A 27,931-nucleotide genomic window follows, 5' to 3' on the forward strand; every position below is an offset into this window, starting at 1 on the left:
ACCTCTCTTAAACACAAGCTAGCGACTTAAAATTTTGCGAAGTTCGTCTTCGGGTCAAAAATAAGGATAAGTTCGAAGATAGACGTGATCGGTTAGGTCGGTGGGGGTATTTTAAGTGGTTAGAGGTTGACTAAAAAAATATTGAATGCCATAGAAAAGTCCCAAATTTGTCGTAGGAAGTTGAAATTTTGACAACGGGTGAGACCGTAGGGCCTAATCCACACAGATTTTTTCAAAAATATGCCATTCCACCAGTAAATAGTTTTGACCGAACGCCTGACTCGGGCTAAATAAAGGCTGCACATTGGAAATTTCAAGTTTACTATAAAACATAATACCCTCGAGATTTTGAGCTTAAAAAATCAATATAAAAATTACGATGATTTCATCTTTCAGAATTAAGTCTCTATGTCTGCCCATTGAAAAGTTATTAAGGGTCAAAGTCGTTGGTACTTTGGACCATGGGAGAAGTACCAACGAAATTAAAAATGAATATTTTTTTTGTAACTCCACCATTTGTCGCAACCGTTAAAAGAGCCAAGCGTTACCTAGATACTTAATGTCAAGCAATCGTGAGCAATGAGGCTACTGAATGCAAATTCAATAAATTGCATGCATCCGACATAAAAACATGTAGTACCGATAAAAATTAAAAGATTCGTGCACTTTAACTTCTCCCAACTCTAAACGATACAAGCGTTAGACAATCCCCACCGCATTAACGACATGGGCATGGAAATTCATTCTGATGGTGAAGGAGATGGAAATCCCGAAGAAATGGTCGTAGAAGATGGAGTTGAACGTGAAATTCAAGTCCAGACGATCAGGACAACGGATCTGAACTATAAAGGCAACAAGACTCGAACTTTCCCTGGGATTTTCGGTGGACCACCAACCCCACAGCGGCGAACGCCGTTATCTCGGTCCTATGCTAAGAAGGACACACCTGTGGCCCCTTTAGATCATCCTACCGTCAAAACTAGAGACGAGGCAACCAATACCAGATGGAACGGTAGATTCGATGGAGATTCACCACCAACGGAGAAGAAGAAATGTACAACATACTGGGCATGGAAGCCGGACAATAAAACTAAATAACCTCAGAGTACAAACAGTACACTATTGTTCAATCATTTGTGGTACGAAAAATCAAAAATGCGTTAATTAACTCAAAATAAAGCGATGTGTGGTAACTGCAAATTCTTACCTTCACCGGAAATGATTGGAAATTTTTAGAAAGAAAGCATAGGCATTCCTCAGTTGTGCTAATTACAATTGTGCTAAATTACAGTGCTGAAAATTCCAAATATACATATTTAATTACAACTACAACTTGATTATAGCTAATTTTTCGTCATATCATTTTCTACCTCTTTCAAAAAGATACCTACATTGATTGATTGATTGATTGATTAATTGGATCACAAATCCTTTCAGGCATTATTGCCCATAGAGTTACAGAATATGTAAATATCAGTGACAATGTAAAAATTCGAGTTCCGAGATATTTACCTACATGGATAAACGCTACAAATAGCATCCAACCTCTCATTCAACAGTTGTCATAAAATTTTATTATTCCTGGAATCTAGAAAGTAAGCCTTACAATTTGGCAATTCACGCCTGAGAAGAATACAATTTACAATACTGAAACATTGCGTAAAAATAAATATAAGAAGGTACATAAGAAAATATAAAGAGCTAAATAATTTAATCTATTGCTCCTTTAATACCGAAGTCCTCTTTGTGGGGCGTTGTAGTTGTACCCACTTTGTGGGGTGGGTCTGGGGGTTGGGTAATTGTAGCCATTTTGAGTGGGAGGAGGATAATTGTAACCGGATTGTGTAGGTTGTGGCTGCTGTGGCTGAGCAGCGACTTGGGTTTGACTTTCCCCACCGTGACCTCCCTTCAAAAAGAAGAGAGTGGGCTTCTGTGGGGCAGCGTTTGGCCGAGTCTGGTCAACGATGTTGACTTCGTTGGTGTTTTTCTGGAAATTGTTACACAAATATGTAACATTCTGACATGTAATCAACTTAAACTGATATGAATGCAAAAACTTACGGCTGGTTTAACGTAGATGACAGTCTTGGGAGCAGAACCACCTGAAAAGGCATAAAAAGATAAGTGTTATTATCTAATTTTTTGGCACCCGAGTAAAATATTTGGCAACTTACCGCCTCCAGAGACGATAACGTCGTGTTTATAATGGTAGCTTGGTGGCTGGACAAACACTACTTGCTGCCCTTGTTCTTGACCTCTTGGAAGCTCAACGTTGTGTTGCAGGGACTCCTCATAATTTTCATTGGATCGTTTACAATAAATAAACGTGGACCCGTCAGTACCTCCTTCGCTGGCACCATTGCAATAAGAATGCCACAATCTCAAAGCCTCAGCCTCTGAAAAATATTACACATAAGTTTCCGAAAAAATAGAAAAATTTCACCAAGTTAATACCTATCGCAGGTGTCAAAACTCCGACGCCACAATTTCCTAAGTGAGCGTACGCCACGACGGCGACAAGAACCTGAGAATGACAAAACGCTCGTATTTAAATGTCGTTCGTTTAATCACACATAATTTTTAGGAATTAAAATTCAAAATTTTGAAGAACCAGAAATTTCAAATTTTTTACACTTACCACTAGAAATTTCATTCCGATTATCTATTAATTATTACTAAATCCCTTCCAATAAATAAAAATCGCCACTAATTTCCGCTTCACCTGAGTAGTCCAACACTTCCCAACAAAAACTGACTCCACGACCCCTGCACTCAAACCCCTTTTAAACCTTTGCCAATAAAACAACCAACTCAAGTCCACCCACTCTTTTCAAACACAATTCCTTATTAACCACCAAGTAAACGTTGGGATATCCTTGTCCTCCCGTTTCTGATTCATTGAATACCAATCCATACAAAAATACGTGTTGATAACATGGGCCGACGACCACGGTGATGACAACACCAAAACATTGGCCCATTCTTCTTGCTCAGTCAGTTCTGCATGGTGTTACTGTGTTCAATATAATGATGCAAACTTGTGTAGCATGTAATTTGGAAACGTTAGCTGCATCTACGAATTCTATAATAATTTAACATTTACAGATAATAACCTAATCATAAGGATGAACGGAGGATGGTGTTGACGAGTTCCTTGAATTAAAGGTGCTATTCAGCGTTCTTTACAAAAATCCAATACATCCAAATCCTACGTATGTACATATGTACACACTTTTGGATACTTTTGATGAAGGAGGCTACCCATGATTACTTCAAGTAGTCGTTCGTAAAGATGATACGATGATTGCATTATTAGCGTCACTGTATTTAAATAGGTAGAACCAGTCTTTGGTATAATTTGCAAAGTTGCATTATTTAATGCATAATGTGCGTATACACACCTTCATGGAATCTCATCATTTTCTTGAATAATAATAAGTCTCATAACGTAACCACGAATGGAATCTTGCCCTTATTGCTGCATATTATGGATTTGCATGAAAAAGGCAATACACACACATAAAAAATAGGTAATATATGTAACTAGTCTGGTCAACTTTATCCATATCTGCTCCGATCGCAATAACTCAATAATTCTTGTTCTTCTTTAATAATATCGTCATCATGATGCTTACTCCGTCCTTGACATCGAAAGGAAAAGGAGAATAAGCTGAATGGGAAGACTTAAAGTAAGTAAAGTAACGTTACCTATTTGTGGCTGGCGTGACTTGACAGGCAGATGGGACAGATGAACAAGAGTGAAATAAAAATAAACGAGTCGAGTGTTAACAGCAGAAGACATGACATGGATTGACCGTAGCGAGGATAATTATGATGATGATGGCAATAATGATGATGCTCTTTACGATATCAAAGATATATATGTGGTGATTTGTTGATGTAATTTTACTGAATGGAAGGTGAAGAAGTGATGAATAAGGGACGATGCGAAGAAATTAAGTGGCACAATCTAGTGCATGGACACTCATTAAACTTTAAGATCGAGTTAATGCAGGCAAATTAAGTGTAGATTTATTTTCTTTAAGACGACGGTTGTAATAATATTGGTTTAGTGGAAATGGTAAATATTTTTTTTCTATTCCGTTTGCCCTGCACTTCAAAATATTTCGATTGAATAGTAAATAAGTAAATAAATGTGAGATTTGCTATCACGAAAATGGAAATTTTATGGCATAACGTAACAATGGAGTGGAGTTGTTGCGTGAACGGCTTTTTTGGAAGTAGGCAAATGTTTTTAGTTGACAATGACCATTGACTACAATTTTTAATACATACGTGGCAGGGCCGTGTGTGTGTGTCGCCATTGTTGTTTCTTGTAATATTTTTGAGAAAATATGTGAGTCCATTGTTGTGTAAAGGGATGTGGTAACTTTGACGGCAATAAAGAGTTATGGGCTATTTATCGTGATTCATCTTTGTTTAAAAGTGTATCAAATAGTGGTACGATTTATTTTACAATTTGTTGAACTTGTGACATGCGATTTTTTGAATTTTGCAAAGAATTGATGCTAATGGAGGAAAATTTTAGAGAAGAAATATGGCAATTTGGAGGCATTTTTAGGCCTTTTAAGATGGCCTTATAGATTTACCAAGATGTCTGTCCGTCCGTCTGTGCGTCCGTCTGTGCGCACGATAACTCTCTTTAAACAAAAGCTATCGACTTGAAATTTTGCACACTTCATCTTCGGGTCAAAAGTAAGGATGAGTTCGGAGGTGGGCATGATCGGCCAAGTAGTTGGCCGGTGGGGGTCATTACTATCCAAATGCGTTGCCCTTAACTACCAAGAACCTTTAGAGCAGGTTAAATTATTTAAGTGTAAGTAAAATATTTGTAGCTTGAAAAATATCTATAGTAATAATTTTCAGTAATTTTAGTATGAAGATTGCGACTGACCTCAAAGCGTTTAAATTGGAATGGAGTTTCAGAAATTTTAAACCTGGGAGACCCGACGGATTTCTAAAATTTGTAGTACGTAGTTGAAATTTGGAACAAAGGTTGCTAGTGGATTGTAACAGAAAAAACTGAATTTAGGTTGGAACAATTTTAATCTTGATGGACCCTATGGGGTGACCCATACTGATTTTTCAAAATCGTCATATCGAAGTGAAATTTGGGAGAGAGGTGATCCATATCTATTTTTAGAAATTGCGTTAAAAACATGAAATCCGGCACGGTAATACTTACAATTAGTGGCTTCTCATCAAAGAACTTGAAATTAAAAGTTAGCTAACAAGGGATACTTTCGAGGTGATAATCGTGTCCAGGGTACCACTCATTGGTCTAAATGTTTTTTGATCGAGTGTTTCTCACGGGTTCGGGTTCTTACTTCGGGTTTGGGTCCTGCTTCGGATACGAAATTTCAGAACCCGAAACTTTCGGGTTCGGGTTCGGGTCCGAGAAATGTGAGCCCAAAATTTCGGGTTCGGGTCGGGTTCGGGTTCCGACTAAGAACCCGAAACCCGAACCAACAAGAACTTTTTGCCACAACGAATACGAAAACATTAAAAAAGAAAATAAAGTGTTAACCACACTTGCTACGACGGTTATGCTGCAGTAATTCATTAAATAATTCAAATTTTTAATTGTCGTAACTTCTTTTCACAAGTGTCTTCAATTAGTGTTATGGTTTGAATATTGAAATAAAATATATTTTTTTATCAAAAATTTGCTAAATAGTTAGCTTGAGCTTACTTTAATATTGGAAACTTGAAACTGAAAATCATTTTCAGTTTTCAACTGATTTAAAAATTTCTGAATGTCACGGAAAGCCATTATCCATGGTCGATTTTTTGAGATTGCATTATTATGGTCGAGGAATTAAGATTCACATTTTAAAATGCGTTATGTACTAATGCAGAAATGTGCTTAATTATAATTCCTCGGTCATATTTACAGAAGTATTGTTTGTTTGAAACCTTTAGGCTAAAAAGCCAGTCACCCCTTAAAGTTAAAATATATTCGGTTTTTCGGGTTCGGGATTTGATCCGCCAGTTCGGGTTCGGATCCTTGCAAACGGGTTTCGGGTTCTTCGGGTTCGGGTTGCCCTCAAGTTTCGGATCAGTAGTATCGGGTTCGGGTTTCGGATTTGCAAGAACCCGACCCGTGAGAAACACTAATACCCATCTTCGAACTCGGTCGTTGCCCAGATGCATGTCTGTATCAAATTTGGTAAAAATCAGCCTACTCCTTCGAGAGTTATGGTAAGACAGACAGACGGACAGGTCGATTACATAAGCCCTAGTTCGGGCTAAAAATTATATGCCAATCGTTCATTAGAGTCTGGCTTTTATGTAATAATGCCGTCTTAAAAGGCCCCGCGAAGTTGCTTGGAGGTTTTTTTAGCTTGTCAGGGGGTCGATTTTTCGAAGAATGGTACGCGATAACTTTTTGGGGGGCATCGCAAATTGATATTTTCATCCGGATATATCCGGAAAATTTCAACTTCTCCACAATTTTCGTTTGTGACAATCGTCCTTTAGGAAAAATGTTTTATGAGATGGTCGCCTTTGGATGGCAATTACTTGGGCATTTTTTGACTAATTTTTGTCAACCAAACGTTTTATTCACGGCAAGGGAATACAGTTTGAGAATAAAATTCAATAATACAAAAAAACTTGTGGTCGCATGATTTTGGTCAGTTTTTCTATCCGTCCAATAAGGATAGACCCAGGATGAATCAATTCATTGCCTTTTAGGATAGATCACCCTGTAAAGAGTTATGGGCTATTTATCGTTATTCATCTTTGTTTAAAAGAGTATCAAATAGTGGTACGATTTATTTTATACAATTTGAACTTGTGACATGCGATTGTCGAATTTACAAAAATTTTATGCGAATGAAAGAAAGTTTCAAAGAAGAAATTTTTGAAGAGTTTGGAGTTATTTTTGCCGGCTATTTGATTACCATCCACTGCCACCACCTCCGCCTCCATTGGATCCAGAGTATCCGAATCCTAAGCCACCACCACCACCTCCTCCTCCTCGGGAAGAGCCACCCCCACCGCTGCCACCGCCGCCGTTACCACCACCACCTCCTCCTCCTCGGATGCTAAATAAATAAATCGTCAATAATCATCTTTTTTCAGAAATTGATTAATTTGTTAGCGAGATGTTGCATACATGATGGTTGAACCACCGTCTCCACCTCCTCCAATAGCGGAAGTTTGCAAACCGGCACCTTGGGCGAAGGACAAGTATCTGGAAACATTCATTCATACACATATTTTCTCTTCGTAAACTGTTTTTTTTAAAATTTAAACACGCTAACCTCAAACCAGCATCGGAACCACCATCATCGGTATTAAAAACATAAGTTTGATGAGGTCGTCGGGCGGCTTGTCCTCCTCCGCCGCCACCTCCGCCACCCCCTCGGGAATAACCACCACCACCACCGCCGCCGCCGCCGCCACCTGAGTAGCCACCACCACCACCTATTAAAATTAATAAATAAATAGTGAAACAATTAATATATTTCCAGAAATATATTTCCAGGAAACAATTTCTTCTTACCACCACCGTGGATGCTGCCAGCAAATGCTGCAGCGCAGAGGGAGAGGATAATCTGTTGGGTAGAAATTCAAAGTTTTATAACTCCGAAATTTCCAAAAAATGTATCTTTACTACAAAATATTCTTCTCTTACCAAAGTTTTCATGTTTGGTTTGGTTGTCTTAAGAAGTGATATCTTGAACTGGATACTCTTTGGAGGGTTCCCATTCCCTTTTATACTTGTCAAGGACCATTTCTGGACAATTCACGTGGCACGATTTTCCACAATATTCGTCTTAATTTGCGTTTAGGTGTAGGTATGAAACCTATTTTGATGGTTGGTCATCTCATTAAGAATTTTTATTTCGTGTTTAATGTGGAGCATCTGCGTCTGTCTGCCTTACTTAAATGTATGGCCATCGTAAATAGTTGTATTACATTCGTATATACATGTTGTCGGCATGTGTATTGTGATGATGACAACTTTTAGGTAACCATTTTTAGCATTGTATTGCAACTGCATACTAACTATTTTGCTCTTTATCCATGTAAATTAGTGGCAACTTTAATGTGCATCAAGGCAAGATTTGGCATCAAAAATATAAAAATTCGCACTCCTTTTCCTAGTCGAAAAAAGTTTACCACGCAAAGCGTTATTTGTTTTATGACAACTAATTAAGTAGCATTCCAGCCAGACTTGTTATAAATATTGGATATTTAGTACCTGCTTGCATAGGAAACTGCTGAGCTGCGGTGGTCACGTTTAGATGATAATAAAGATTGAAAGTTGTAAAACCAACCTTGCCATCACAAGAAATGTGCAGGATTTATTTAAAAATTCAGAGGCAATTTATTAATCTAAACCAGATATGACTACGAATATTACAAAGATTATAAAATTAGAGCATGCATGCGTTTGATTATAATCGATTATGATTCAAAGTTATAAAATATTTTTATAGCATGATTTTATCCATGTTGGACATGAACTCTAATAAAAGTTGGCTTGATAAAACCTGAACTATATAACTGACATCACTGTAATAAAATAAATGGTTGCAGTGACAGTAAGTTTATGAATTATTATGCGAATTAAAATTGAAAAAAATTATTTTTAGACCCGTCCTAGCTTAATAGAAATCTGTATTTAATAATTATTGTATTGTAATACATTTAAATATGTACATATTGATGAGACTTTAAGTTGCACAACATGACATAAGATCACAAAATGTACGTATGTATGCCCAATAATTTTCTATTGTGAATAATTTATGCTAATCTGTAAGAAATAAAATCTACGATTTGCTAAAAGCTTTGGCTAATTATATCCTTACGACTGATAGGTCCAATAATAAATAAACGTATGAATAAGCAGCTCACGTGCCAATCACCATACATTATATGCATAGATAGATCCTACAATAATTTTGCATGCTGCAAGTCTGAACTTGTGTACCAGTTCGTGCAATAAATCGCAGGTTTATGATGTGAAATAAATAGTGCGAGTTTACGAAATTTAGTATATTATTAATGACCATGTTTCATTTTGCAGCGATAATTTATCCATGATCATTGATGCTTGCATAATATACAATAACATTGATGCATACACAATATGTATTAATTGTCGAATAGAATATTTATTCAATTTACATCATAATTTCTGAATTTCAATTTTACATTGTCAATTAAATTGAACATACTTATTATCGAACTTAGCAAAAACCAATACAAATTTTAGTATCCGACACGTGCTGATTGAAATATTTACCAGCCACTGCCTCCACCCGACGAACCACCAGAATAGCCAAAACCAATGCCGGAACCACCCTCTGAATGTCCACCACCGCTGTAGCCACCTCCTGTAAAACAATTTTTAATATAAAACAGTCTTCAAATACAATTAATTGGTACCTGAATAACCGCCCCCACCGCCTCCACCACCACCACCACCTCCTCCGGAACGGATGCTATTCGAAATTAAATTAGCCTCATGTGTATCGTCTCATTAACACCAAGCTTATCGGAATCTTACATAATTGTCGAACCACCATCACCACCTCCGCCAACAGGTCCTGTGCGAAGCCCTTCACCGGCGCTATACGGTAAAAATCTGAAAATATGCATGAAAAGTTGTTTAACCTAAAAATCTCACTATTGAAATTGCAAAAAATATCGATAAACAGACCTCAAACCAGCATCAGATGATCCTCCTCCCACATTGTAAACGTAAGTTCGGTGGGGTCGACGGGCGGCACTTCCTCCTCCCCCTCCTCCTCCTCCCCCTCGGGAATAGCCTCCACCCCCAGAGGAATAACCTCCCCCACCCCCAGAAGAATAGCCTCCTGAATAACCACCTGCATATTAAAAAGTAAATAATTCCAGGTCAATATTAAATACAAATAATATTTACTACCTCTACCTCCACCTCCATGGATGCTGCCAGCAATGGCCACACCAACACAGAGAGCTATTATGACCTGAGAAAAAATATTAAACTTTTAAGGAATTCATATCAAAATTAACCGAAAAATAAACTTACGAAAATTTTCATGTTTCAAACGATATTTTCATATGAATCGAATTGAAGCGACTGGATAAGCTTTGTCAGTTTCTAGTCCCCTTTTATACTCCAACAGTTCCTACGTACGTGAAACAAAAACTGGACATTTACTGTCCGATATTTATACAAATAAAATTGATTTAATGGTGGTCTGCCGTCCCGCATTAGGTTCTTGGGACATCATAACGAACAAACTTAATACATGATATAGCCAAAGGTGCAAAAATGGTATCATTCTGTATTTACCAAACCACTCTCGTCAGAATGTTGCTCCCCTTCCTGCATAACAATTAAAGCTTAACTCGTTCCCTAATTAGGTAATCCAAAACCAGGTAAAAATAAAAATACAAACACTGCAAACGCTTTTCTTCAGAAAAAGTTGCAAACAAATTCATCCAATAACTAATCAGCGACCATCCCAATCTTTATAGTTGACTTTGTGCCGGTCCAATAAACTTGCTATAAATCCATACATTCGTTCCGACTAGGTAAAAAAAAATTGGAATATAGGATTAAAATGAGGTAAAATTTGGTTCATACTTGGCCAGAATTTTGGTCAATAAGACAAACTTGTTGGTCCACTTTTGTCCTTACTCGGGAAATCTAATTTGATTACTTCACCCGTTTATCTATTTACGTGATGAAGACGACACGAAAAAAAACACGGAACATTTGCTTCAACATTTTTCTACCTAAAAGGTTCGTCAAAAGTGGTTTTATTTTTATCACTTTTGTCTGGCGTTACATCTTTCGACCTTCATAAGAATATTCCAACTCATTATTTATCCAGAGTAATTTATGACTTTTCATGCTTTGTGTGTGGTACTTTACCTTATTTATTTTGAGATTACATCGCTATTTTTATCCTCCTGGTTCTACCCTGGTAATTTATTTCCATTTGTGAAAAAAATAGAAAAAGTGAGACTAAGAAACATAAAAGTTTGCAATCGCTACATAGCAGAATTTAATAAATAATTGAAGGGTTCATATATTAAATTAATTCTGACGAAATTATGAATTACATAATATTAGCATAAATATGAGCATCTTCCCTCACAAAAAAAATATTAAGCCCTAACGTAACAAGTTGCAAAAAAATGGTAATTAGCAAGATGCATTGCAATCCCTTACATGCATACATTGTAATTAATAAGTCAGCAATAATAATTGTTGAGCTCGTGGTCGGTCTAATATCTGAGATGATGATGATAGATTTTTGATGATAACCATAATTAAATGTGACAGTCAATTTGGTATGTATCGTCGTGATTATTCGTGATTCCACACCTTGCTTGCTGCTACTTGTGACATTACACACTCGTCGTACGTAAATATCCATTAGGCGGTGCGGTCCTTTGATTTTGGTTTGCCTTGATTCTTCTTTATCAGTTATGGGTCAAGAATTTATTGCAAAAAATAGAGTGGTCTTGTAATATACACTTTTCGCTCATATTGGTTCTGGTAAGTAAAATAAGCACCATATAATAATTGTTATTGATCGCTATATATCCAATTTAGGAATAAATGCCTCCATGGATGTAACAAGTGTCACATTCTTCTCCTTCTTAATCTGTACAAAAAATACTTAAGAAGGCTTTAAAAATCTGTAGGAAAACGTGACCTTGGATGCTTTTTAGACAGGTGAACAACAAATGCAAGGAAAACGTCAAGTTTGCAGTAAACTAGATAAATCAAATACATGATCTTTGATATCATGCAACTTTTTGTAGAGTGGAATTAATCAAATCAAATATTTCAATGATTTTTCGCTGATAGAAAATGCGGTGGTCAACTAATTGATTCAATGTCTCACATTTTTATATAAATAATTACTAAAACTTTATTGATTTGTCAAGGTTTGGATTACGTTTGCAGTTTGAAACATCTAATAACGTCCCCTTTGGGCTTGGTTGTCTCAATTTTGGGATGATAATTGCTCAAATTATCACCTTGAGATATTGAATTGTGCCCTAAACGATAAATAAAAGCAAACAAACTCCCACATTATTCTAATATCGTGAAGAAATATTTTGTCTGTGAGCAAGATGAATCGACGGATGGGTTGACTTGTTGATCATCCTCAAAAAAGGGCAATTGGGTTGCCTTGTCTGAGATCTGTTTGCTTCTTATGGCATGCTAATCATCTCATTATAACGATGAGATTTTTATAATTGTTGTTGCACTTTGACAAGAAGAATGGCAAGTTGGTATGCATTCATGAGTGATAAGTGAGGCTTATCTGTTGTGGTTAAAATTTCTTAAATATCTTGTGTCCGTATCATGCAAGGATGTTTTGCTGGAATGCGAAATGATTAAAAGTGCACTTGCATTTCAATCATGCCAATCGTATTATTTAGTTGCAAAATTTTCGTAATAACTGTTAATTTGAATGCTCCCGTAAAGTTTATTATGAAACTATTAATTACTTTTATGTATCCGGAGCCAATGGTCGTTTATCGATTATTCTCTCAAGATCAATACCCAACCAATTTCATTGATACCGTTTATACATAAATAACTTTATTACGAGCTTAACGTAGTAAAATTAATGATCTCATAATATAGGTTTCAAAACAACTTTTGGACAACACAAATATGCAGGAATTTGAACCACAGGCAACTTGTCAACAAAATATGGACCACGTTTTTGACAACAATAATACTGATAGTGAGTGATATAAGTACTTTGCACAACAAGTCTTGCACTGCATAAATAAATAGTATGCAAACTATACCAATGCTTCTTTATTTATCAAAATGTCCATCTTATTGGTAGTATTTTGCTCAGCAGCAGGCATGTAACAGTCGTAGGGCAAATCCTTGGCATTACTCATCCCCACAAATTCCGGTTGGGGGGTTCGGCTTCGGCTTCGATTTTTGCGTCCTAGCTGAAGTCTGGGTTGTGCTAATTATGCATATACAAATATATGAATACACATTGCCAAAATATTCGCAAAAGTATAAATGTGCATATGGAAGTGAGACCAGGTTTTGACGGAGTTTCCCCTGTTGAGAACAACTTGAGACAACATGCCACAATGAAGACCATTACCATGATCAGAACGCCGATTAGTGGAATCATGACAGCTCTGGGATAAAAGTGACAGAAAAAGATAGTAATATTTACAATTTGCAAGTATCTAAATATGAACATTTAGAAATGATATTAACCGTACTTACGGGTGAGTTAGAGGCATTCCTACAATAAAACGAGTAAAAAAATTAGACAAAATTTGCACAAAAAATATTAATATTTTCGTATTTTCACCTTTGTCACTCTCTTCCAAAGGAGTTTTCACTCCTCCCGAAGGCTTCCCGAAACCTGCAACTTTCGCAGAAGTGAATCTTACTGAGCAGTGACAAGCCAGGAAAAGAATTTGAATTATGGGTAACGATTTTGACCTCATTTTTGAGACACGATTTTTTGACACTGTTTTAATTTATGGATCTTTTATGTGTTATTGTTGTCGGTATCTAAACAGTGCTGAAAAGAATAAACATCAGATTCCGAGCACATCTCTCTTTCTTTTTTGTAGCATCTCTACAATTCCTATTTTCCTAGTTATGCAGCCGTTCTAAATATACTTTTGCGAATAATGGGCTGTTCATAAGCATACCAGTGGCACCGTGAATATTGTCCTGTTACACGTCGACATTGGCAATGACATGCTTCTGTACATGTACAAGACTGGAATTGAACATCTTTTCTGCTACTTTGCTCCATTTATCTGCGTACGTCCGTACGACACATGTTAGTTAGCAAACCTTGAGTACGTACATTTTCAGAAAAATGAGATAATCCCACATATTGCAAAAAACATGATGTATGCAAGCATGCAAAATTTGGGTGACAACTATTTCATGAATCCTTCCCATGAGGTTACATGATATCCTCTAGATTAAAACCTGCCCAGTCATCAAACTTTATTTAAATTGCTCCAATTTTCCTGATTTCTTCTCAGAACACAACGATGAGAGCTAGGAAGAAACTAATAAAGTTAGAATATAAAGCTTGGCTTGTTCGCTCACTGCCCAGCACTTTCAGTGAAATGAAATTCCTTATCTACGGACGAACGGAGCTATGGCATATTTGGTTAGTTGGTTAGTTTTGTCGTTACGAACGACTTGACGAGTGTCAAATGACATGCCATGCAGAGAACACGAGTGACAAATAAACAAATAAAACTTGCCATTATTTTGGATTACATATTTATTTGATAACTCGTGGAGTGGAGGACGTGGTGGTTCCATTGCTTAATTTTTAATGGCTTACAAACTTATACAAGTTGAAGAAAAGAGCAAAGTTCATATACATCTTGTGGATCTTGTGTTAAATATAATATGGTGGAACCTGGATGGATCACTTGCATGACAAATGATTGTGAGAGAGAGAGGGCTAAATATGTGTTCATTTAATATTACACTACTCACTCACTCATCGTCATTTTCTCAATTTAATTTAATCCATGAAGGCTGCTGGGGATACGTTGTATTCTAATTCAATAGTAAGAAAGAAGAAGTCTGAATGTATAAATATTGAGTTCATTCCACCACCGTCAATAATTATGTGATGAACAAGCTTAAAATAATTTTTTTAATATAATAAGAGTTTTTTTTGCACTTTGTTGCAATGGATAATACAAATATGAGGATTTTTACTTTCTACAAATTGGTCCTGGCAGGAGGGTTACTTTTAGTCTTGATAAGTATCATCGGTCGGGCAACAGCGTACAAACCGGTGGTCATTTTTCATGGCATGTTTGATCACAAAAACAGCCTTTTCCCCTTGCGGGATAGGATAATCCAGGTAGGAATAAAGTGTAAAAGTGAGAATATGCAAATTAAAATTGTGAGTTTTACTACAATAGAAACATAAAGGGACGAATGTTACCGTGATTAACAAACTGCATCGATGGAGGAGCATGATGCCGATGCCGTTTCAAGTGGCAACTTTCCAGGAGACGATCCGTGGCATCATTAAGGACAATCCGGGTGGGATACATTTAATCGGTGGGTTTCGAATATTGACTTAAATTGACTTTCTTTAGTTGAAATTATGTATTTATGTGTCTCATTTTTCAGGATATTCGCAAGGTGGACTGATTGCTCGGGCTGTGCTAGAATCCATGCCGGATCACAATGTGGACACTTTCATATCTTTGAGTGCACCCCAAGGAGGTCAATACGGAGGTTAGCACAACTTAATTATTTGTTTAATTAATTAAGTTAGCATTAAAATCTCTAATTTTTTTATAGACCAATTCCTCAAATTGTACTTTCCCACCTATGTGAAAGAGCATGCATGGAAAATCTTTTATCGGGAATCTGGACAACACATTTCCATCGGAAATTACTGGAGAGATCCGAACCATTTGCAGGAATATTACAACCACTCCACCTTCCTTCCTCTAATTGATAACGAAATTACCTCCAAAAAATCGAAACAATACAAAAACAACTTTCTGCGGACGAGGAAACTGGTTTTAATTGGAGGACCAGATGATGGTCTTATTTCACCCTGGGAGTCAAGGTTAATAACAAATAGTCTCATTCATATTCCGGTATTGACTCGATTTTAAGTAGTTATTTATGATGCGTACTCCTTTCCATAGTCAATTTGGATGTTACAAAACTGAAGATGAAGTCATGCCCATGGAAGAACGAGACGTGTACATGAATGACCTTTTCGGACTTAAAACACTGGACGAAGCCAACAAAATAATCAAGCTCACTGTACCCGGAGTGCACCATTTGGAATGGCACAAGACCCTCAAAGTTATCGATAACTACATTTTACCATTTTTGGACTGACATTTGAAACAATAATGTTAAGTACTTTTCCCTCTTGTACAAACTTATTTAAAATTTAATAAAATGTTACAGACGTTTAGAAAAATTGGGGATAAAATAATGTTCTGAATAATTAATTTCCTTATTTCCGAAAACAAATCTTCAGAGTCCAATGCCAAGGCCGCGAACAAGGCCATCCGTGTCACTCGTCGGTTTCGTATCCGCTTTTGTCCCGTACGCTCCAGCCAATCCATCTTCCGGCGGTGGGGCTGTAGCGTTTGAGGCGACGAGTGGCTTACCAATGTGGCTGGCTTGATTTTTTAAGTACTTTTGCTGAAAGTTGGCATGGTTTGATCCACTTTTAGCGAATTCAAAGTCGTAGTGGGCATAGTAGTCTTTGTCCACGTCGTCAATGTCGTTGTAACCTTTGGCCTGGAGTCTCTTGAACATTTCGGGACTTTGGGTGTAGTGTGGTTCAGGGGTGACGTAGAATAAGTATTTTCCGGAGCCTTTGCTGTTCCCGGTTTTACCGTTGAATCCAATCCCTCGGTCGTTAGCTGTGAATGTGAAAGATTTATATTTGCATGTTTTTTTCAAAATTCTGATTCGAAAAATGTGACAAGATTACTGACCATTTCCATCATTCTCCCACGAAGATGATGCAGAATCTGAGTCATCTTGGTCAGCAGCTTCAGCTTCTTTAGTTTTCTTGTCCTTCGGCTGGGGGTGGAGGTGAGCGGGTCCGATTAAGAGAACCACCGCAATTAAGCAACTCAACGGAAGAAATATTTGAGCCATGTTTACTTTGTGAGGAGAGAGGTTGACAAATAATTTGCATTTGCAACAAACTTTATAAATTTTAAAGCACTACCATTGTTCAATTCAAGGGCATGTGCAAGGGTGACTTACAAGTTATATACATATTTTGGAAGCATTGTGCTACGCTATTACTTTTGGAATTAATGGACAATTGTCTCCGATTTGATATGATTCTATAGCTGCATAAACAAATTAAATTTCATCCAATTTTGACGATAATGTGATAATTATTATAAATAAACAAGGCCCCAAAAAAGGGAAATCTTAGTGAGGCTTGGTGCGACTACAACTAATAAATAAAATTAGATTGCAGAATTTTTGCATCACCGCTCTCAGTACCATTCTTTATTGGAAACATTAAGTAATCATTGCAATAAATGACTCCCCTCAAACATGCTTGTAATTTCATGAGAATAAGAATTAATAGGATATCCAGATTATAGGATTATCCAGAAAATATTAACATTAAATATTTGCAACTTTTGTAGCATATTTGCAACTTAAAGATTCGTAGTTCACAATTGTTACCCATTAAATTTATTCCTAGGTAATTTACCAAACTTCTCATTCACTGGTAAAAACGTCTTCTTAAAAGCCAAATTAATTCAATAAATGTAAAAATGCATGTGTATGCGAAACAAAATTTATATTGGATCCAGTAAGAACGGTACAGAGAGCGGTGATGCAAAAATTCTGCAATCTAATTTTATTTATTAGTTGTAGTCGCACCAAGCCTCACTAAGATTTCCCTTTTTTGGGGCCTTGTTTATTTAATACTTGTAATTGAGTTCTTTATATATTTAATAATAAGCACCACACATTCCTTAAATCTAGAGTTTATTAGAAGATTTATTGTCAACAACATTAATTCTTTGCGTCGCTGCAAAAATTCGAAGGTTTTCTAAATTTAATAATATCCAGAGTTCTTAACAGATTTTGATCATCCGGATCAGTTTGAATGTCATTTGTAAATTTCATAAGAATAATCGGTGCAAAATGTCATCAAAATCGGTTGAGAAATGACTGAGATATTGAATTATTTCTGTTAGTTTTTGGGGTGGGGTCAATGCACACGTAATTTTTGTTGCCAGGTATAAAGGTCACTAAAAACTTGCAATTTTTTAGATTTCAAATTTGAATAACTTTCTGAGTTCCTAACGGATTTGGATAATTTTGGACTTAAAATAACCGGAATGACTTTGTCTTCAATGTTTTCAATAAGGGAACATGTTTGGATGACCCATTAATGAGCTATGAAAAGAAATGTTCAGTAAGGGGCAAATTTTCGCGTATTTTTGCCAATAACTCTCTTAAAAAACAAAAATTCCAAAAGGCGACTCGCACGTCGTTTTGAAATTATCTAAGAATGATCGGTGCAAAATTTCATCCAAATCGGTTGAGAAATGACTGAGATATCGTCGGTGGTCACTTTTTTGAGGAGGGTCAACTGCATGCTTAGTAATTTTTTTGTTGCTATGTATTTGCCTCACTAAGAATAATTTTTTTGTTGCTATGTATTTGCCTCACTAAGAAAAAAGAAATTCATAAAATTTAGTAGGTCTCGAATTGTTGTTTTTATCATTTCATGATATTTATTCCTGATTATGACACTACATCATTTATAAGCCACCGAGTCTGAAATTGTCACTGGATTGTTCACCCTTTAATCATTATCATTAATTGATAACACACCTTATCAGCATTATATCAACCTCGTATTAGTAGAGTTAAATTATTTTAGTCGTGACGATTGACGCATTTTTACCTTGTGGGTGACACTTTCCAGCCCAACTTATCGAGAAATGTGGACATCACCCAGTATATGTATGTACCTGCCCTGTTTCGTGATATGACACAATGATATTGATGAAATGATAAGATATCGATGACTTCATTCAATAAATCAGTTGGTAAATTCGACTAGTTTGGAATGCTGAGACATAAGAGAATTGGTGACTTATTGTTGCATTTTAGTCATTTAATTTCTCAAATTTCCAACTACATATTTCATTTAAAGAACTAGCCATGCGGTATGCATGGAATCTCCTTCTCTTCATCTGGGCTGCTGCTACAATCAGGTTATCTTCAGGTAAGTCTAATTTACTCAAGATGAGACATTGCTTGATGATGATGATGATGATACTTATGATATTTTAAATACAAAAATGACAACACAAAGAAAGATTCGCTTAAAAGATCGTATTTTCGTTTTTGCAGGAGCATGCCCAGTGCCAACGATAGGCTTGTTAATTAATGACAATTGGGACATCGACACTAAACTCTGGTAATCAAAAATAATATATTTTTTTTAAATCAGAGCCTTTCGTGCAAAAAGAATAATTTTCCTCTTATAGGAGTTCTGAACTACTATCAGGAACAATTTTAGACGAAATGAGTTTCGACATTGGGGAAGATGGCTACGACCACATGGATGCATTCCGACCTGAAATCGAAAGGCCGGACGGGGCCACCTACGAACTGTTTTTTTACCCTGGACCCCGATTTCACGACTACGTTGACCTGCTTCCTCGAAACAAATCAACACTTGTGACTTTCCGCTATAACTGCGACGGCGCAGATAGAACGTCACAAGTTATTGCTCAATGGGACGATATAAACACCCGAGCACCAGAGTTTGTCCCTATGGACCCGTCTAAATTGACTTATTCCATTAATACAAACTGGGACAAAAGGATTCCACTGGATTGGGAAGAACCGATAAAAATTTCGGATAAAGATCATGATTTCGCGAATGCTCAATCTCTCACATTTACCTCAAATCCGGATATACTCCGTTTCGACCCTACTCATTTATACCAAGAGGGCGATCCTATCCCTGCAGAATATCTGACCGATGTCAAAGTCTTCGTAAAGGATGAATATACCCTCAAAGTAGGGGACACCACCGTACAAGTCACAGTATCAGATGGGACGCACCCCGCCTCCTCACCAATTACCATCACGTTACGAGTAAGTTGGTCTCCTGATACAAAACCTGTATTCACGGACACCAAATATCATCACAAGATGCCGATCTGGCCAATAGCAGACGATCCGTACGTGCTAGACCAACCGATCGAGGTCAGCATTCCTGGCGATGATACGGCCGAATTCGATTACACCTTCAGTCCAGTGGATTATATACGATTTGAAGATCCAGATAACCCAAGATCGATTATTTTTACGAGCAATGGTTCTCCAGATGATGGGAATTTTGTCACTGTTGATATAACTGCGACAAAACGTGGTACAGAATTACGGTCGACGGTTCCCTTGATAATAGAATTTCCTGCCATGCCTAAACCAAAATTTACATCGAATGAATTTCCACGAAATGTCGGCTGGAATGAGGAGGGAGTTCCTCAACCAATTACTATTGACGCTGCGACCGAGCTGAACCCTCTGGGAGAGGTGTCGACATTTAGTATTGGATCGGTTTACCCTCCTGAACTGAGTGGAAATATAGTAATTGAAGACCGTGGAGATAATGCCATTTACCTGACGCTGACTGGTATCACAGAAGAAATGGAGATTAAGAATCGTGTCGCCTTCGTCCAGGTTGGTATTTAAGGAAAAGAATTACATGCATTTAACTAATCTGCGTAATTAATCCTCTTGTCTGTGCAAAACTCTTATGCAAAGTCAGTAATTTACAATACTTTTTATTTACTACCTTCCGTCAAGGTTGTGGCGCAATTGGGAGAAGATCAGTTTGAACGAACTGCGGCAGTAACGGTGGCGTTATATTTTCCTGAAAAGGAAGGCAAGCAGCTAAGCATTATGCGATTTAACTAATAACTTCATGAACAATGTGGATGATTCTGTTCCTATAATTAAAAATAGATCCTACTACTCAGCCTACTGAGACGACCACGGCATGTCCCACGGAAGTGACAACGAGTTGTCCAATTTGCGAATGTTCCACAACTCCAGCGGAAGGTAATTTTTTAGGCGATTTACAATATAAATTTCATTTCAATTTAATATTATGTTTGTCAAGGAACAACGCCATGTGAACCAACTACTTGTCCTACAGAGGAAACTTGTCCAACTTGTCCGCCGCCAACGACTTGTCCAGTCACTGAGGATCCAGGTACCACTTGTCCTACAACTTCTGAAACATGCCCAACTTGTCCACCGCCTACGACTTGTCCTGTTACGGAAGATCCAGGTACCACTTGTCCTACAACTTCTGAAACTTGTCCACCCCCAATAACCTGTCCCACAACTGTTGAAACTTGTCCAACCTGCCCCCCGCCTACGACTTGTCCAGTCACGGAGGAACCAGGTACCACTTGCCCTACAACCTCTGAAACTTGTCCAACCTGTCCGCCGCCAACGACTTGTCCTGTTACCGAGGAACCAGGTACCACTTGCCCTTCAACTTCTGAAACGTGTCCGCCCCCAATAACTTGTCCTACAACCTGTCCACCGCCTACGACTTGTCCAGTCACGGAGGACCCAGGTTTCACTTCAACTTCCGAAACTTGTCCACCCCCGGTAACTTGTCCTACAACCTGTCCCACAACTTCTGAAACTTGTCCACCCCCGATAACTTGTCCTACAACCTGTCCCACAACTTCTGAAACTTGTCCACCACCAATAACATGTCCTACTTCAGGAACGTGTCCAACCTGTCCGCCGCCTACGACTTGTCCAGTCACTGAGGAGCCAGGTACGACTTGCCCTTCAACTTCTGAACCTTGCCCAACCTGTCCATCACCTACAACTTGCCCGGTCACCACGTGTCCGCCAACGGCACCTCCAACGACTCCTTGTCCACTTGAGTGCCCCACAACGACTCAATGCCCAGAGCGCACCACAACCAATTTAGATTGTCCCAATTGTCCTGATTGTGAAGCAGGTACCCTCCAAAATTCGTGTCTAGTCCTCAAAATATCATAAACTTATCCCCTTTCTTTCAGACTCCAACACCGGACTTGTAGCCGGAATCATTGTTGTTTCCGTCTTGTTCGCCATTTCCCTTGGGGGAGCTGGATTTCTATTTTGGAAACTTAAAAACGTAGCAACGTCATCTTTCCCCGCGTCCTTCGGTGGTGACCCTGCCCCACCGAAACCAAGACATTCATTCGCTCAACCCGGAAGTATGCGAGGCGGAGGAGACAATATCTTAGCGGAGGACGAAGGATGGGTGAATCCAGCATTTAGTGCCGACCCCGTGTCACCCAACGCTACGGCAGACACGTTAGAGCAGGTTTTAACGCATCCAGGTAAAACTTGGTCAAAATTTGAAATCGATGCAGATTTGTACAGCTACCATATCCATTTTTTCAGCACCTTCCACATCCGCAGCAGCATTTTCTCCACAACCAGTTACTCCATACATGACAGCACCTCTGGTCTCTGACCCACCGATGAAATCTTCCTTAGCAAAACCTAAAGAAATTGCTCCCGATTATGAAGAAGGGTTTGGCAGATCATCCGAAAATCCAGATGCTGCACCGAAGCCAAAATCCGGAGGAGTTAAGATTGCTGATGAAGTGGAGATAATTAATCAGGACGGAGAATCAGAGCGCTTATGAGGAGAGAAGAGTTAAAAAAATCTTTTTGTTACATATAAGCAAATAATGGTTGCAGTTTACAGATATTACGCAATAATTTTTCCAGTAAATAAATTAATTTAAAAGTTTTATCTAGAACGTTGCTAGACTTGAGCTGTTTTGATTGATGCACTACATGCATACATAATTCTGATTCACTGATACGGGAAATTTTCATTGAATGTTATCAACTTGCATTTCATTAGGGTAGGGTTCCGAGTAACCAACTCAAATTGCATACCCATCGGGCAGATCAATTATTATTATTTGTGATGGTATGCATTTTTGCTTTGCGATAAAACAAGACAATTCACTTAATGCGGTGTAAAATACGTAAAAATAAAATGCGTCATTTCAAGTGTGTATGTATAGGCTCACATGCTTATGTCATAGCTGGTGACTAATTGCATTCAATTCAATCTATGTAATCATGCTACCACATTGTAATTGCGTGTACAACTTTACAGACTTTACTTTCTATAAATTTACATTCATGCTTATCAGTAAATATTTACGAATAAGATTTTAGATACCTCCGATTTGAGTAAATTCTTTAATCATCTAATCTACTTATGCGACACAAAAAAACTTCTAAAACTATATGTATTTACAATCTTTTTTTTTGGAATTGGTAAAGCCCCTTTGTATTCATTTTATTATTACGACAAACTATACAACATTGACATGACACATAATATTTACATATTTAATTCGACTACTCTGATTTGAGGGATGTCTCCCAAGAAATTTTGTTTTTTACGTTTCTTTGTATCGTCGTTCAGATAAGAACTTGTCCAAATTTACAAAGTGTCCTCCATTTTACTGGAAGCAATGCTTTCCTGATGAGAAAGTCTACCACCAATTTTTTTCTTGATCATCTTATCGCTTGCTGACGTATTTGTGGTTGCATTGTCCCACGGCGTCCCACGGCTCTCCTCCGTAACCGTGACTGTGGCACCGTGTCTTCGCAATGGAAAACTGATCCCTAAGCAAGTACATGTTTTAAATCATTTTATTACGGGATTCAATACGTGCACAATTAATAAACTATTTATTACTGTTTATAGCCTGGCTAAATGCCGGATTGGTCAACGAGGGAATGATTCTTCGAAAGAATTTCATCCTATTTTCTGGTAAAGTGCCGTACAACCCGTACAAGTACGGGTTTATCGTGGAATTGATCGGCAGCACGAATATGACGACCCATGTGATAAATTCCTCTATAAAGTAAATTCAAACCAAATTGTATAGAAAATTGACAGTAATCTTGCTTATCTTGCTAACATGATCTCACTTGGGATTTGATGACCTCCCAGTGCATAAATTTTAAGCAGAATGATGGGCAACCAGCACATACAGTCCGTAAAAACCATGAGAAAGAAGCGTACAGCCATTTCGATATCTTTGGTGTCTCTTGGCGTCGAGAGTCGTGTGGTTTGGATGACGCAGAACAGCTTAGAATACGAAATTGCGACAACTATGAGACTGAAATGTAATGAAAATTAGCTAATTTTAATCAGTATTTTGCCAAGTATGAACATCTAACCAGGCTGAGTTGAGGCCGATGATGACAAAAGCTGTGTATTCCCATCCAATTGCGAAAGGTTCATCTAAATGAACTGGGAAGCATAGTCCAGAACTTCCATAAAATGTGACCCTTCCTCTCCACTGAATTGCTAAATTGGGCCACACATTTCAAATATATTATAAATATGTATATATTTGTTTGTCTAAACCTATACCTGGAGCAATTGCGAGCAGTGCGACAAAAAACCAAATTATTATCATCGAAATCCTGGAAAGATTCAGGCTCAATTTCTTGTGGTATGAGAATGGGTCGCTTATCACGAGGTAACGCTCCACCGACATGAATGTCAAGATTAGGAGGGATACCTAGGCATATGTATGTACGTACCATCAAAATTATATTTTGGGCATAAAATGAACAGTCACGACAATCGACATTATACACAAAAAATTGTAAAATATAATGAAAATCTCACTTCGCACGAAATCATTGCAATGATTCCCATCCCTGTACAAACAAAGGACGTACTCCACTCGTATGCGTGGTCATTATACGAATTTCGGTACTGAATATCTTTAACTGCCAGTATGACGAGATAGATGCCCATGAGTAAGTCTGCCCCTAAAATAGATCCGATTAGTGTAATAGTTTAGCCTTTTTCTACTCAATTAGCATTTATTTAGTACCAGCTAAATTGTTGATGAAAACATCTAAAATTCGACCCCTTCCTGCCGATAAACACCGTGTTATAAGGACGACAGAATTTCCAACAATTGTGAACAATGCCACAATCCACACAATGACGCGTATGCTAGTCCCCGCCAGCAGATTCATGGTTGATGACATTCCTAAATATGGAAAAACAGCATCATTTTTATTATTTTGATATATGCAAAATCGAACACGCGTAAAAATACCATCTGAGAATGGATAGCATCTCGTCACTTTTGGAACGTATCGGCAATATCCAAATTTCTTGAATTGCCTAAATTTTACATGTATTATAAATGCATTTATCAAATTGGTTACAAGCATTTTTGCAACAAACTTACACGTAATCTAATTTTGGTAGACTGTCCAATACATCGAATTGGAGAGCAGAGAATTCCACGTCATTTAAGTTTCTACCCAATTACAATAAAAATGATAAAACGGTAAACTTTTTCATGAAAATGGTGCATATCTCCCTCTTACAATGAGACCAGCGACCTTAACTGTGAGAATACTTGATCCGGAATGTTGATAAATGGATTGTCTGCCAAATATCTATAGACAATTTTAAGCTCAAATCGAATATCTTTTAACGATTTTTTCCATGTTTCGTCCCTTACAACTTTTGGAGATTGGTCTGTCCTTCAAAAACAAGCGGAGGCAACTCTTTCAAAAGATTGTTGGACAAATCCCTAAAATAATTCAAGATATCTGTAAATTTAATTATTCTTCTTGAAAATTACGAATTACATATTGTGACGTACAGATCTTGCAAATTCACATTGAACCGAAAAGCTCTCGATTCAATTGTACGGATCTTGTTTCCCATTAAATTTCTGAAGAAACATAATTTATCACGGTAAATTTTAGAAAATAATATTTATGATAATAATAGTTATGATACATACAAAGAGACAAGTTTTCTAAGTCGTCTGAAAACGCCGTCCGTAATAACTTCAATCTTATTATTATCAAGCATTCTGTAAATATCAAAAGTGAAATTATTTTTACGCATCCACTTTATCATAGAAGTATCTGTAAAGTTCTTACAAATCCTGCAATTTTGGCATGTCCGGAAATCTGAACTTGTCCAACGTGATCCTGTTATTGGACAGTGTTCTGAGAAGAATTTCTGAATTAAAACAACTTCTTCTTCTTCTTCTTCATACAAAATTGAAAATAATGTAAATATTTACAGCCATTGTAGTTCCGGCAAAACACAGAATGCTCCCATGGCCAAGTTCTGTATCGAGTTATTTACAAAGCTCATCCAACAAGCGTGATCCCAATGGCAAATGCTCGCCTGCCCAAGGGTAAGAATTGTGCTGTTCTCCACAAATCTGTGTCCAATTCCAGTAAACCAGTAGTGAAATTAGATTTTATACATCTGACACCACATGCTCTTTATTAACCTACAATTTGTTGATTGTAGTTTTCTTTGGAGGAATAAGCTCATTTGTCAGCTCGGTCACATTCAGCGAATCTGCCAGAGTTCTGAATTCAAAATAAACATAAATGAGCCCATATTTTAAGCAGGACATGTGGTCTAATTGGAAAATTGTGTGTTACAAAACCATCCCAAACTTTTGTCCCAACTGGGTCAAAAAGTAAGTACAATTGTTGTTCCACAGAAGTTTAAATGACTCACAGCACTTTCGCATGCAGGTTGAAACCTTCCCATGGAATCTTGTCGAGACTGCTGCAGAAAATAGCAGCCTCATTCATATTGCATCCCTCCGGAGTTTTGGTGGCTGTAATTTGTTGGAAACAATAAAAGATCAAACTTTTCTACTCCATCGTCAAGTCAGAATTAAGGTCAATTTCCTCTCCACCCACAACCCTACTTACTGTTACTCGCAAATCCATTATTATTCTTTTCTTGTCCGCACTTCCAATTTCTCATTAGCAGTTTTATCGTTTGTTCCATGTAATCTATTTTTCGAGATTTAAATCACAATCAAAATATTATCTTTGAATTATCTACGTACAGATTTCACCGGAAATAAGGTGGCATAAACTTACTGCAATTCATCATATCCTCATCCGACCCGAGGGGACAGTCTTTCACGATGTTGCATCGTGCTTCGGCAGGTATGCAGATATCGGCTTCGTCGCATTTCCACTTTTTTGATGGGCACGAGAAATTCGCACTTCCTCCACCATTTTCTGGAAATTTTCAGAATTGAAATAATTTTAGGGATGCATTTTTGGGTTATGTTTGATTTTGATTTATAGGGAAAGATAACCAAATCGCAGAAATTGCATTAAATTTTATGCTTACGTAACGATTGTGATGACCATTTGATGATGAAAAGAGCTGCAACTCCGACTCCAAAAGTGAGACAGACCACGCACAAAAAACTTACAGCGCACCGCATCTTCTTCTTCTCGTCCCGAGTGCTGACTTTCACTTGGAGTAATGATTTAGTGAAAAAGTTGATATGTGAGATTTCTAAAAACACTTTATTTAGAGATCCCTATCTCCCCGATATCATTAAAGATGGCCATTTCCATTTCCCAATAATTTCAGACGGGCTAAATTTGGCTCGTTAAAAATAGACAAACGTTCCGACAACATAAAAGTATCAATGTCAGATATGTCGGAATGAATGGTGCTAGACAAAAACTAACTTGGCTGGATATTCTCATGTCCACCATTGCACGCAACACAAATAAAAGTGGATCATTATTACGTACAAACAACGCGGCTCGTCAATACATGAGGAAAATTAGGATAGACATACACATTTCCGTACCTATTTATGTGCACACACAGGGAACGATTAGAGAACACCCACAACAAGTCCTAATTTAAGAAGTACATACATACCGAACACCTAAAAAGTCTGTCATTTACATCTTGTGCATCCTTCCACGTGCCGTTTGGTCAACTTATTCGTCTTCTTCTTCTTCTTAATACGTTCTTGTCATCGTTAACAAAAAAATATAATTATGGAGCCTCGTGTTTCCCCTTTCTACTTACTTCCACTAACGATAACAACAATAATAATAATAACAAGCAACCATCTTCTCCTTCTTCTTGACACAGTTAATTTCACAGCCTCCACCCACCCTGTAAAATGACGGACATAAAATTTACGAAACGTCAAACAGGTTCCCTAATTACGCCTTTTACGACCCGTGTCACCACTACGGTGCAGAAATCATAACAATTTTTACGACCTCTCGAGTTTGACTTTCTGCAAATGTGGATCCGTTCAAAAAAAGCAAATTTTTATTTCGGTTGAGTGAGACACAAGAAGTTAGGAGTGGAATAACGGCCCTAATAAATATTAGATTTGACTGACTGTCTCGTTTTTTTTACTGAGTGGATTGGATGCAACAGGCGAACCAAAAAACCAACAACCGGAAGAAGCAGAAGAGCTTTCTTTCTGCCCGTCCGACACAGACGAGCTCACTCCACAAACTGACTTGAAGTAAGGTCAT

The 27,931-nt window shown here is 37.5% G+C and overlaps 8 protein-coding genes and 1 long non-coding RNA gene across 13 annotated transcripts; 2 read left to right on the forward strand and 7 right to left on the reverse strand.

The window, feature by feature from the left end:
- Positions 1-1,551: 1,551 nt before the first annotated feature.
- Positions 1,552-2,848, reverse strand: LOC110848756. The gene is made up of 5 exons (XM_022096061.2): positions 2,639-2,848; positions 2,455-2,524; positions 2,175-2,396; positions 2,062-2,102; positions 1,552-1,987 (listed from the first exon to the last, which is right to left on the reverse strand). Exons 1-5 carry the CDS (start codon positions 2,651-2,653, stop codon positions 1,727-1,729), a joined length of 609 nt encoding a protein of 202 aa, XP_021951753.1. The 5' UTR covers positions 2,654-2,848; the 3' UTR covers positions 1,552-1,726.
- A 2,214-nt stretch (positions 2,849-5,062) lies between these two features.
- Positions 5,063-6,348, reverse strand: LOC118435493. The gene is made up of 2 exons (XR_004834805.1): positions 6,207-6,348; positions 5,063-5,302 (listed from the first exon to the last, which is right to left on the reverse strand). It is a non-coding gene; the product is annotated as an uncharacterized LOC118435493 (long non-coding RNA).
- A 211-nt stretch (positions 6,349-6,559) lies between these two features.
- LOC110848883 (glycine-rich cell wall structural protein) lies at positions 6,560-7,749 on the reverse strand. The gene is made up of 6 exons (XM_022096225.2): positions 7,664-7,749; positions 7,532-7,583; positions 7,290-7,452; positions 7,142-7,219; positions 6,927-7,070; positions 6,560-6,728 (listed from the first exon to the last, which is right to left on the reverse strand). Exons 1-6 carry the CDS (start codon positions 7,673-7,675, stop codon positions 6,704-6,706), a joined length of 474 nt encoding a protein of 157 aa, XP_021951917.1. The 5' UTR covers positions 7,676-7,749; the 3' UTR covers positions 6,560-6,703.
- A 1,381-nt stretch (positions 7,750-9,130) lies between these two features.
- On the reverse strand, positions 9,131-10,198 carry LOC110849364 (glycine-rich cell wall structural protein 2). 2 transcript variants are annotated; one of them, XM_022096769.2, is made up of 6 exons: positions 10,055-10,198; positions 9,935-9,992; positions 9,701-9,869; positions 9,548-9,625; positions 9,427-9,482; positions 9,131-9,374 (listed from the first exon to the last, which is right to left on the reverse strand). In XM_022096769.2, the coding sequence occupies exons 1-6, from the start codon at positions 10,064-10,066 to the stop codon at positions 9,280-9,282; spliced, it is 468 nt and encodes a 155-aa protein (XP_021952461.1). In that variant the 5' UTR covers positions 10,067-10,198; the 3' UTR covers positions 9,131-9,279. The 2 variants fall into 2 exon arrangements, with proteins under 2 accessions (XP_021952461.1, XP_035707198.1); XM_035851305.1 differs by having other exon boundaries at positions 9,929-9,992.
- A 2,587-nt stretch (positions 10,199-12,785) lies between these two features.
- Positions 12,786-13,591, reverse strand: LOC110849542. The gene is made up of 4 exons (XM_035851307.1): positions 13,344-13,591; positions 13,256-13,274; positions 13,061-13,164; positions 12,786-12,980 (listed from the first exon to the last, which is right to left on the reverse strand). Exons 1-4 carry the CDS (start codon positions 13,480-13,482, stop codon positions 12,805-12,807), a joined length of 438 nt encoding a protein of 145 aa, XP_035707200.1. The 5' UTR covers positions 13,483-13,591; the 3' UTR covers positions 12,786-12,804.
- A 707-nt stretch (positions 13,592-14,298) lies between these two features.
- Positions 14,299-15,986, forward strand: LOC110848516 (lysosomal thioesterase PPT2 homolog). The gene is made up of 5 exons (XM_022095752.2): positions 14,299-14,882; positions 14,944-15,085; positions 15,158-15,265; positions 15,332-15,605; positions 15,688-15,986. The coding sequence occupies exons 1-5, from the start codon at positions 14,706-14,708 to the stop codon at positions 15,884-15,886; spliced, it is 900 nt and encodes a 299-aa protein (XP_021951444.1). The 5' UTR covers positions 14,299-14,705; the 3' UTR covers positions 15,887-15,986.
- A 10-nt stretch (positions 15,987-15,996) lies between these two features.
- LOC110848517 lies at positions 15,997-16,845 on the reverse strand. The gene is made up of 2 exons (XM_022095753.2): positions 16,498-16,845; positions 15,997-16,422 (listed from the first exon to the last, which is right to left on the reverse strand). The coding sequence occupies exons 1-2, from the start codon at positions 16,661-16,663 to the stop codon at positions 16,028-16,030; spliced, it is 561 nt and encodes a 186-aa protein (XP_021951445.1). The 5' UTR covers positions 16,664-16,845; the 3' UTR covers positions 15,997-16,027.
- Positions 16,846-18,581: 1,736 nt separating this feature from the next.
- LOC110849255 (mucin-2) lies at positions 18,582-22,344 on the forward strand. Of its 4 annotated transcripts, none has more exons than XM_022096649.2 (9): positions 18,582-18,773; positions 18,902-18,968; positions 19,039-20,242; positions 20,369-20,447; positions 20,528-20,623; positions 20,685-21,050; positions 21,306-21,548; positions 21,610-21,915; positions 21,980-22,344. In XM_022096649.2, the coding sequence occupies exons 1-9, from the start codon at positions 18,710-18,712 to the stop codon at positions 22,225-22,227; spliced, it is 2,673 nt and encodes an 890-aa protein (XP_021952341.1). In that variant the 5' UTR covers positions 18,582-18,709; the 3' UTR covers positions 22,228-22,344. The 4 variants fall into 4 exon arrangements, with proteins under 4 accessions (XP_021952341.1, XP_021952340.1, XP_021952342.1 ...); XM_022096650.2 differs by having other exon boundaries at positions 18,583-18,773; positions 20,685-20,855; XM_022096651.2 differs by having other exon boundaries at positions 18,583-18,773; positions 20,685-20,777.
- A 357-nt stretch (positions 22,345-22,701) lies between these two features.
- On the reverse strand, positions 22,702-27,897 carry LOC110849113 (relaxin receptor 2). The gene is made up of 20 exons (XM_035851529.1): positions 26,766-27,897; positions 26,507-26,650; positions 26,333-26,416; positions 26,133-26,235; positions 25,901-25,978; positions 25,681-25,824; positions 25,535-25,603; positions 25,393-25,464; positions 25,249-25,320; positions 25,105-25,176; positions 24,968-25,039; positions 24,826-24,897; positions 24,691-24,758; positions 24,460-24,621; positions 24,249-24,394; positions 23,988-24,138; positions 23,792-23,921; positions 23,540-23,730; positions 23,304-23,465; positions 22,702-23,230 (listed from the first exon to the last, which is right to left on the reverse strand). Exons 1-20 carry the CDS (start codon positions 26,860-26,862, stop codon positions 23,046-23,048), a joined length of 2,274 nt encoding a protein of 757 aa, XP_035707422.1. The 5' UTR covers positions 26,863-27,897; the 3' UTR covers positions 22,702-23,045.
- Between the last annotated feature and the right edge of the window lie 34 nt (positions 27,898-27,931).

Source organism: Folsomia candida, unplaced genomic scaffold, assembly GCF_002217175.1.
Source record: "Folsomia candida strain VU population unplaced genomic scaffold, ASM221717v1 Fcan01_Sc004, whole genome shotgun sequence".
NCBI classification, from domain to species: domain Eukaryota; kingdom Metazoa; phylum Arthropoda; class Collembola; order Entomobryomorpha; family Isotomidae; genus Folsomia; species Folsomia candida.

What these genes read in the sequence shown, in the direction of transcription:
- LOC110848756 (XM_022096061.2), bottom strand. An exon ending in AGTTTTGACACCTGCGATAG is followed by an intron (nt 2,397 to 2,454) that starts GTATTAACTTGG and finishes AATATTTTTCAG; the next exon opens with AGGCTGAGGCTTTGAGATTG. An exon ending in CGTTATCGTCTCTGGAGGCG is followed by an intron (nt 2,103 to 2,174) that starts GTAAGTTGCCAA and finishes ATGCCTTTTCAG; the next exon opens with GTGGTTCTGCTCCCAAGACT.
- LOC110848883 (XM_022096225.2), bottom strand. An exon ending in GGTTCCGATGCTGGTTTGAG is followed by an intron (nt 7,220 to 7,289) that starts GTTAGCGTGTTT and finishes GAATGTTTCCAG; the next exon opens with ATACTTGTCCTTCGCCCAAG. An exon ending in GACGGTGGTTCAACCATCAT is followed by an intron (nt 7,071 to 7,141) that starts GTATGCAACATC and finishes TTATTTATTTAG; the next exon opens with CATCCGAGGAGGAGGAGGTG.
- LOC110849364 (XM_035851305.1), bottom strand. An exon ending in TCATCTGATGCTGGTTTGAG is followed by an intron (nt 9,626 to 9,700) that starts GTCTGTTTATCG and finishes GCATATTTTCAG; the next exon opens with ATTTTTACCGTATAGCGCCG. An exon ending in CGGTGGGGGCGGTTATTCAG is followed by an intron (nt 9,375 to 9,426) that starts GTACCAATTAAT and finishes ATTGTTTTACAG; the next exon opens with GAGGTGGCTACAGCGGTGGT.
- LOC110849542 (XM_035851307.1), bottom strand. Translation starts at nt 13,482, where the DNA reads ATGAGGTCAAAATCGTTACCCATAATTCAAATTCTTTTCCTGGCTTGT. An exon ending in GGAAACTCCGTCAAAACCTG is followed by an intron (nt 12,981 to 13,060) that starts GTCTCACTTCCA and finishes ATGCATAATTAG; the next exon opens with CACAACCCAGACTTCAGCTA.
- LOC110848516 (XM_022095752.2), top strand. Translation starts at nt 14,706, where the DNA reads ATGGATAATACAAATATGAGGATTTTTACTTTCTACAAATTGGTCCTG. An exon ending in TGCGGGATAGGATAATCCAG is followed by an intron (nt 14,883 to 14,943) that starts GTAGGAATAAAG and finishes TTACTACAATAG; the next exon opens with AAACATAAAGGGACGAATGT. An exon ending in ATTTCACCCTGGGAGTCAAG is followed by an intron (nt 15,606 to 15,687) that starts GTTAATAACAAA and finishes TCCTTTCCATAG; the next exon opens with TCAATTTGGATGTTACAAAA.
- LOC110848517 (XM_022095753.2), bottom strand. Translation starts at nt 16,663, where the DNA reads ATGGCTCAAATATTTCTTCCGTTGAGTTGCTTAATTGCGGTGGTTCTC. An exon ending in GTGGGAGAATGATGGAAATG is followed by an intron (nt 16,423 to 16,497) that starts GTCAGTAATCTT and finishes TCACATTCACAG; the next exon opens with CTAACGACCGAGGGATTGGA.
- LOC110849255 (XM_022096648.2), top strand. Translation starts at nt 18,710, where the DNA reads ATGCGGTATGCATGGAATCTCCTTCTCTTCATCTGGGCTGCTGCTACA. An exon ending in TACAATCAGGTTATCTTCAG is followed by an intron (nt 18,774 to 18,901) that starts GTAAGTCTAATT and finishes TCGTTTTTGCAG; the next exon opens with GAGCATGCCCAGTGCCAACG. An exon ending in ATATTTTCCTGAAAAGGAAG is followed by an intron (nt 20,448 to 20,527) that starts GCAAGCAGCTAA and finishes AATTAAAAATAG; the next exon opens with ATCCTACTACTCAGCCTACT.
- LOC110849113 (XM_035851529.1), bottom strand. Translation starts at nt 26,862, where the DNA reads ATGCGGTGCGCTGTAAGTTTTTTGTGCGTGGTCTGTCTCACTTTTGGA. An exon ending in AACCTGCATGCGAAAGTGCT is followed by an intron (nt 25,979 to 26,132) that starts GTGAGTCATTTA and finishes TTTTGAATTCAG; the next exon opens with AACTCTGGCAGATTCGCTGA. An exon ending in CAGACCAATCTCCAAAAGTT is followed by an intron (nt 25,040 to 25,104) that starts GTAAGGGACGAA and finishes AATTGTCTATAG; the next exon opens with ATATTTGGCAGACAATCCAT.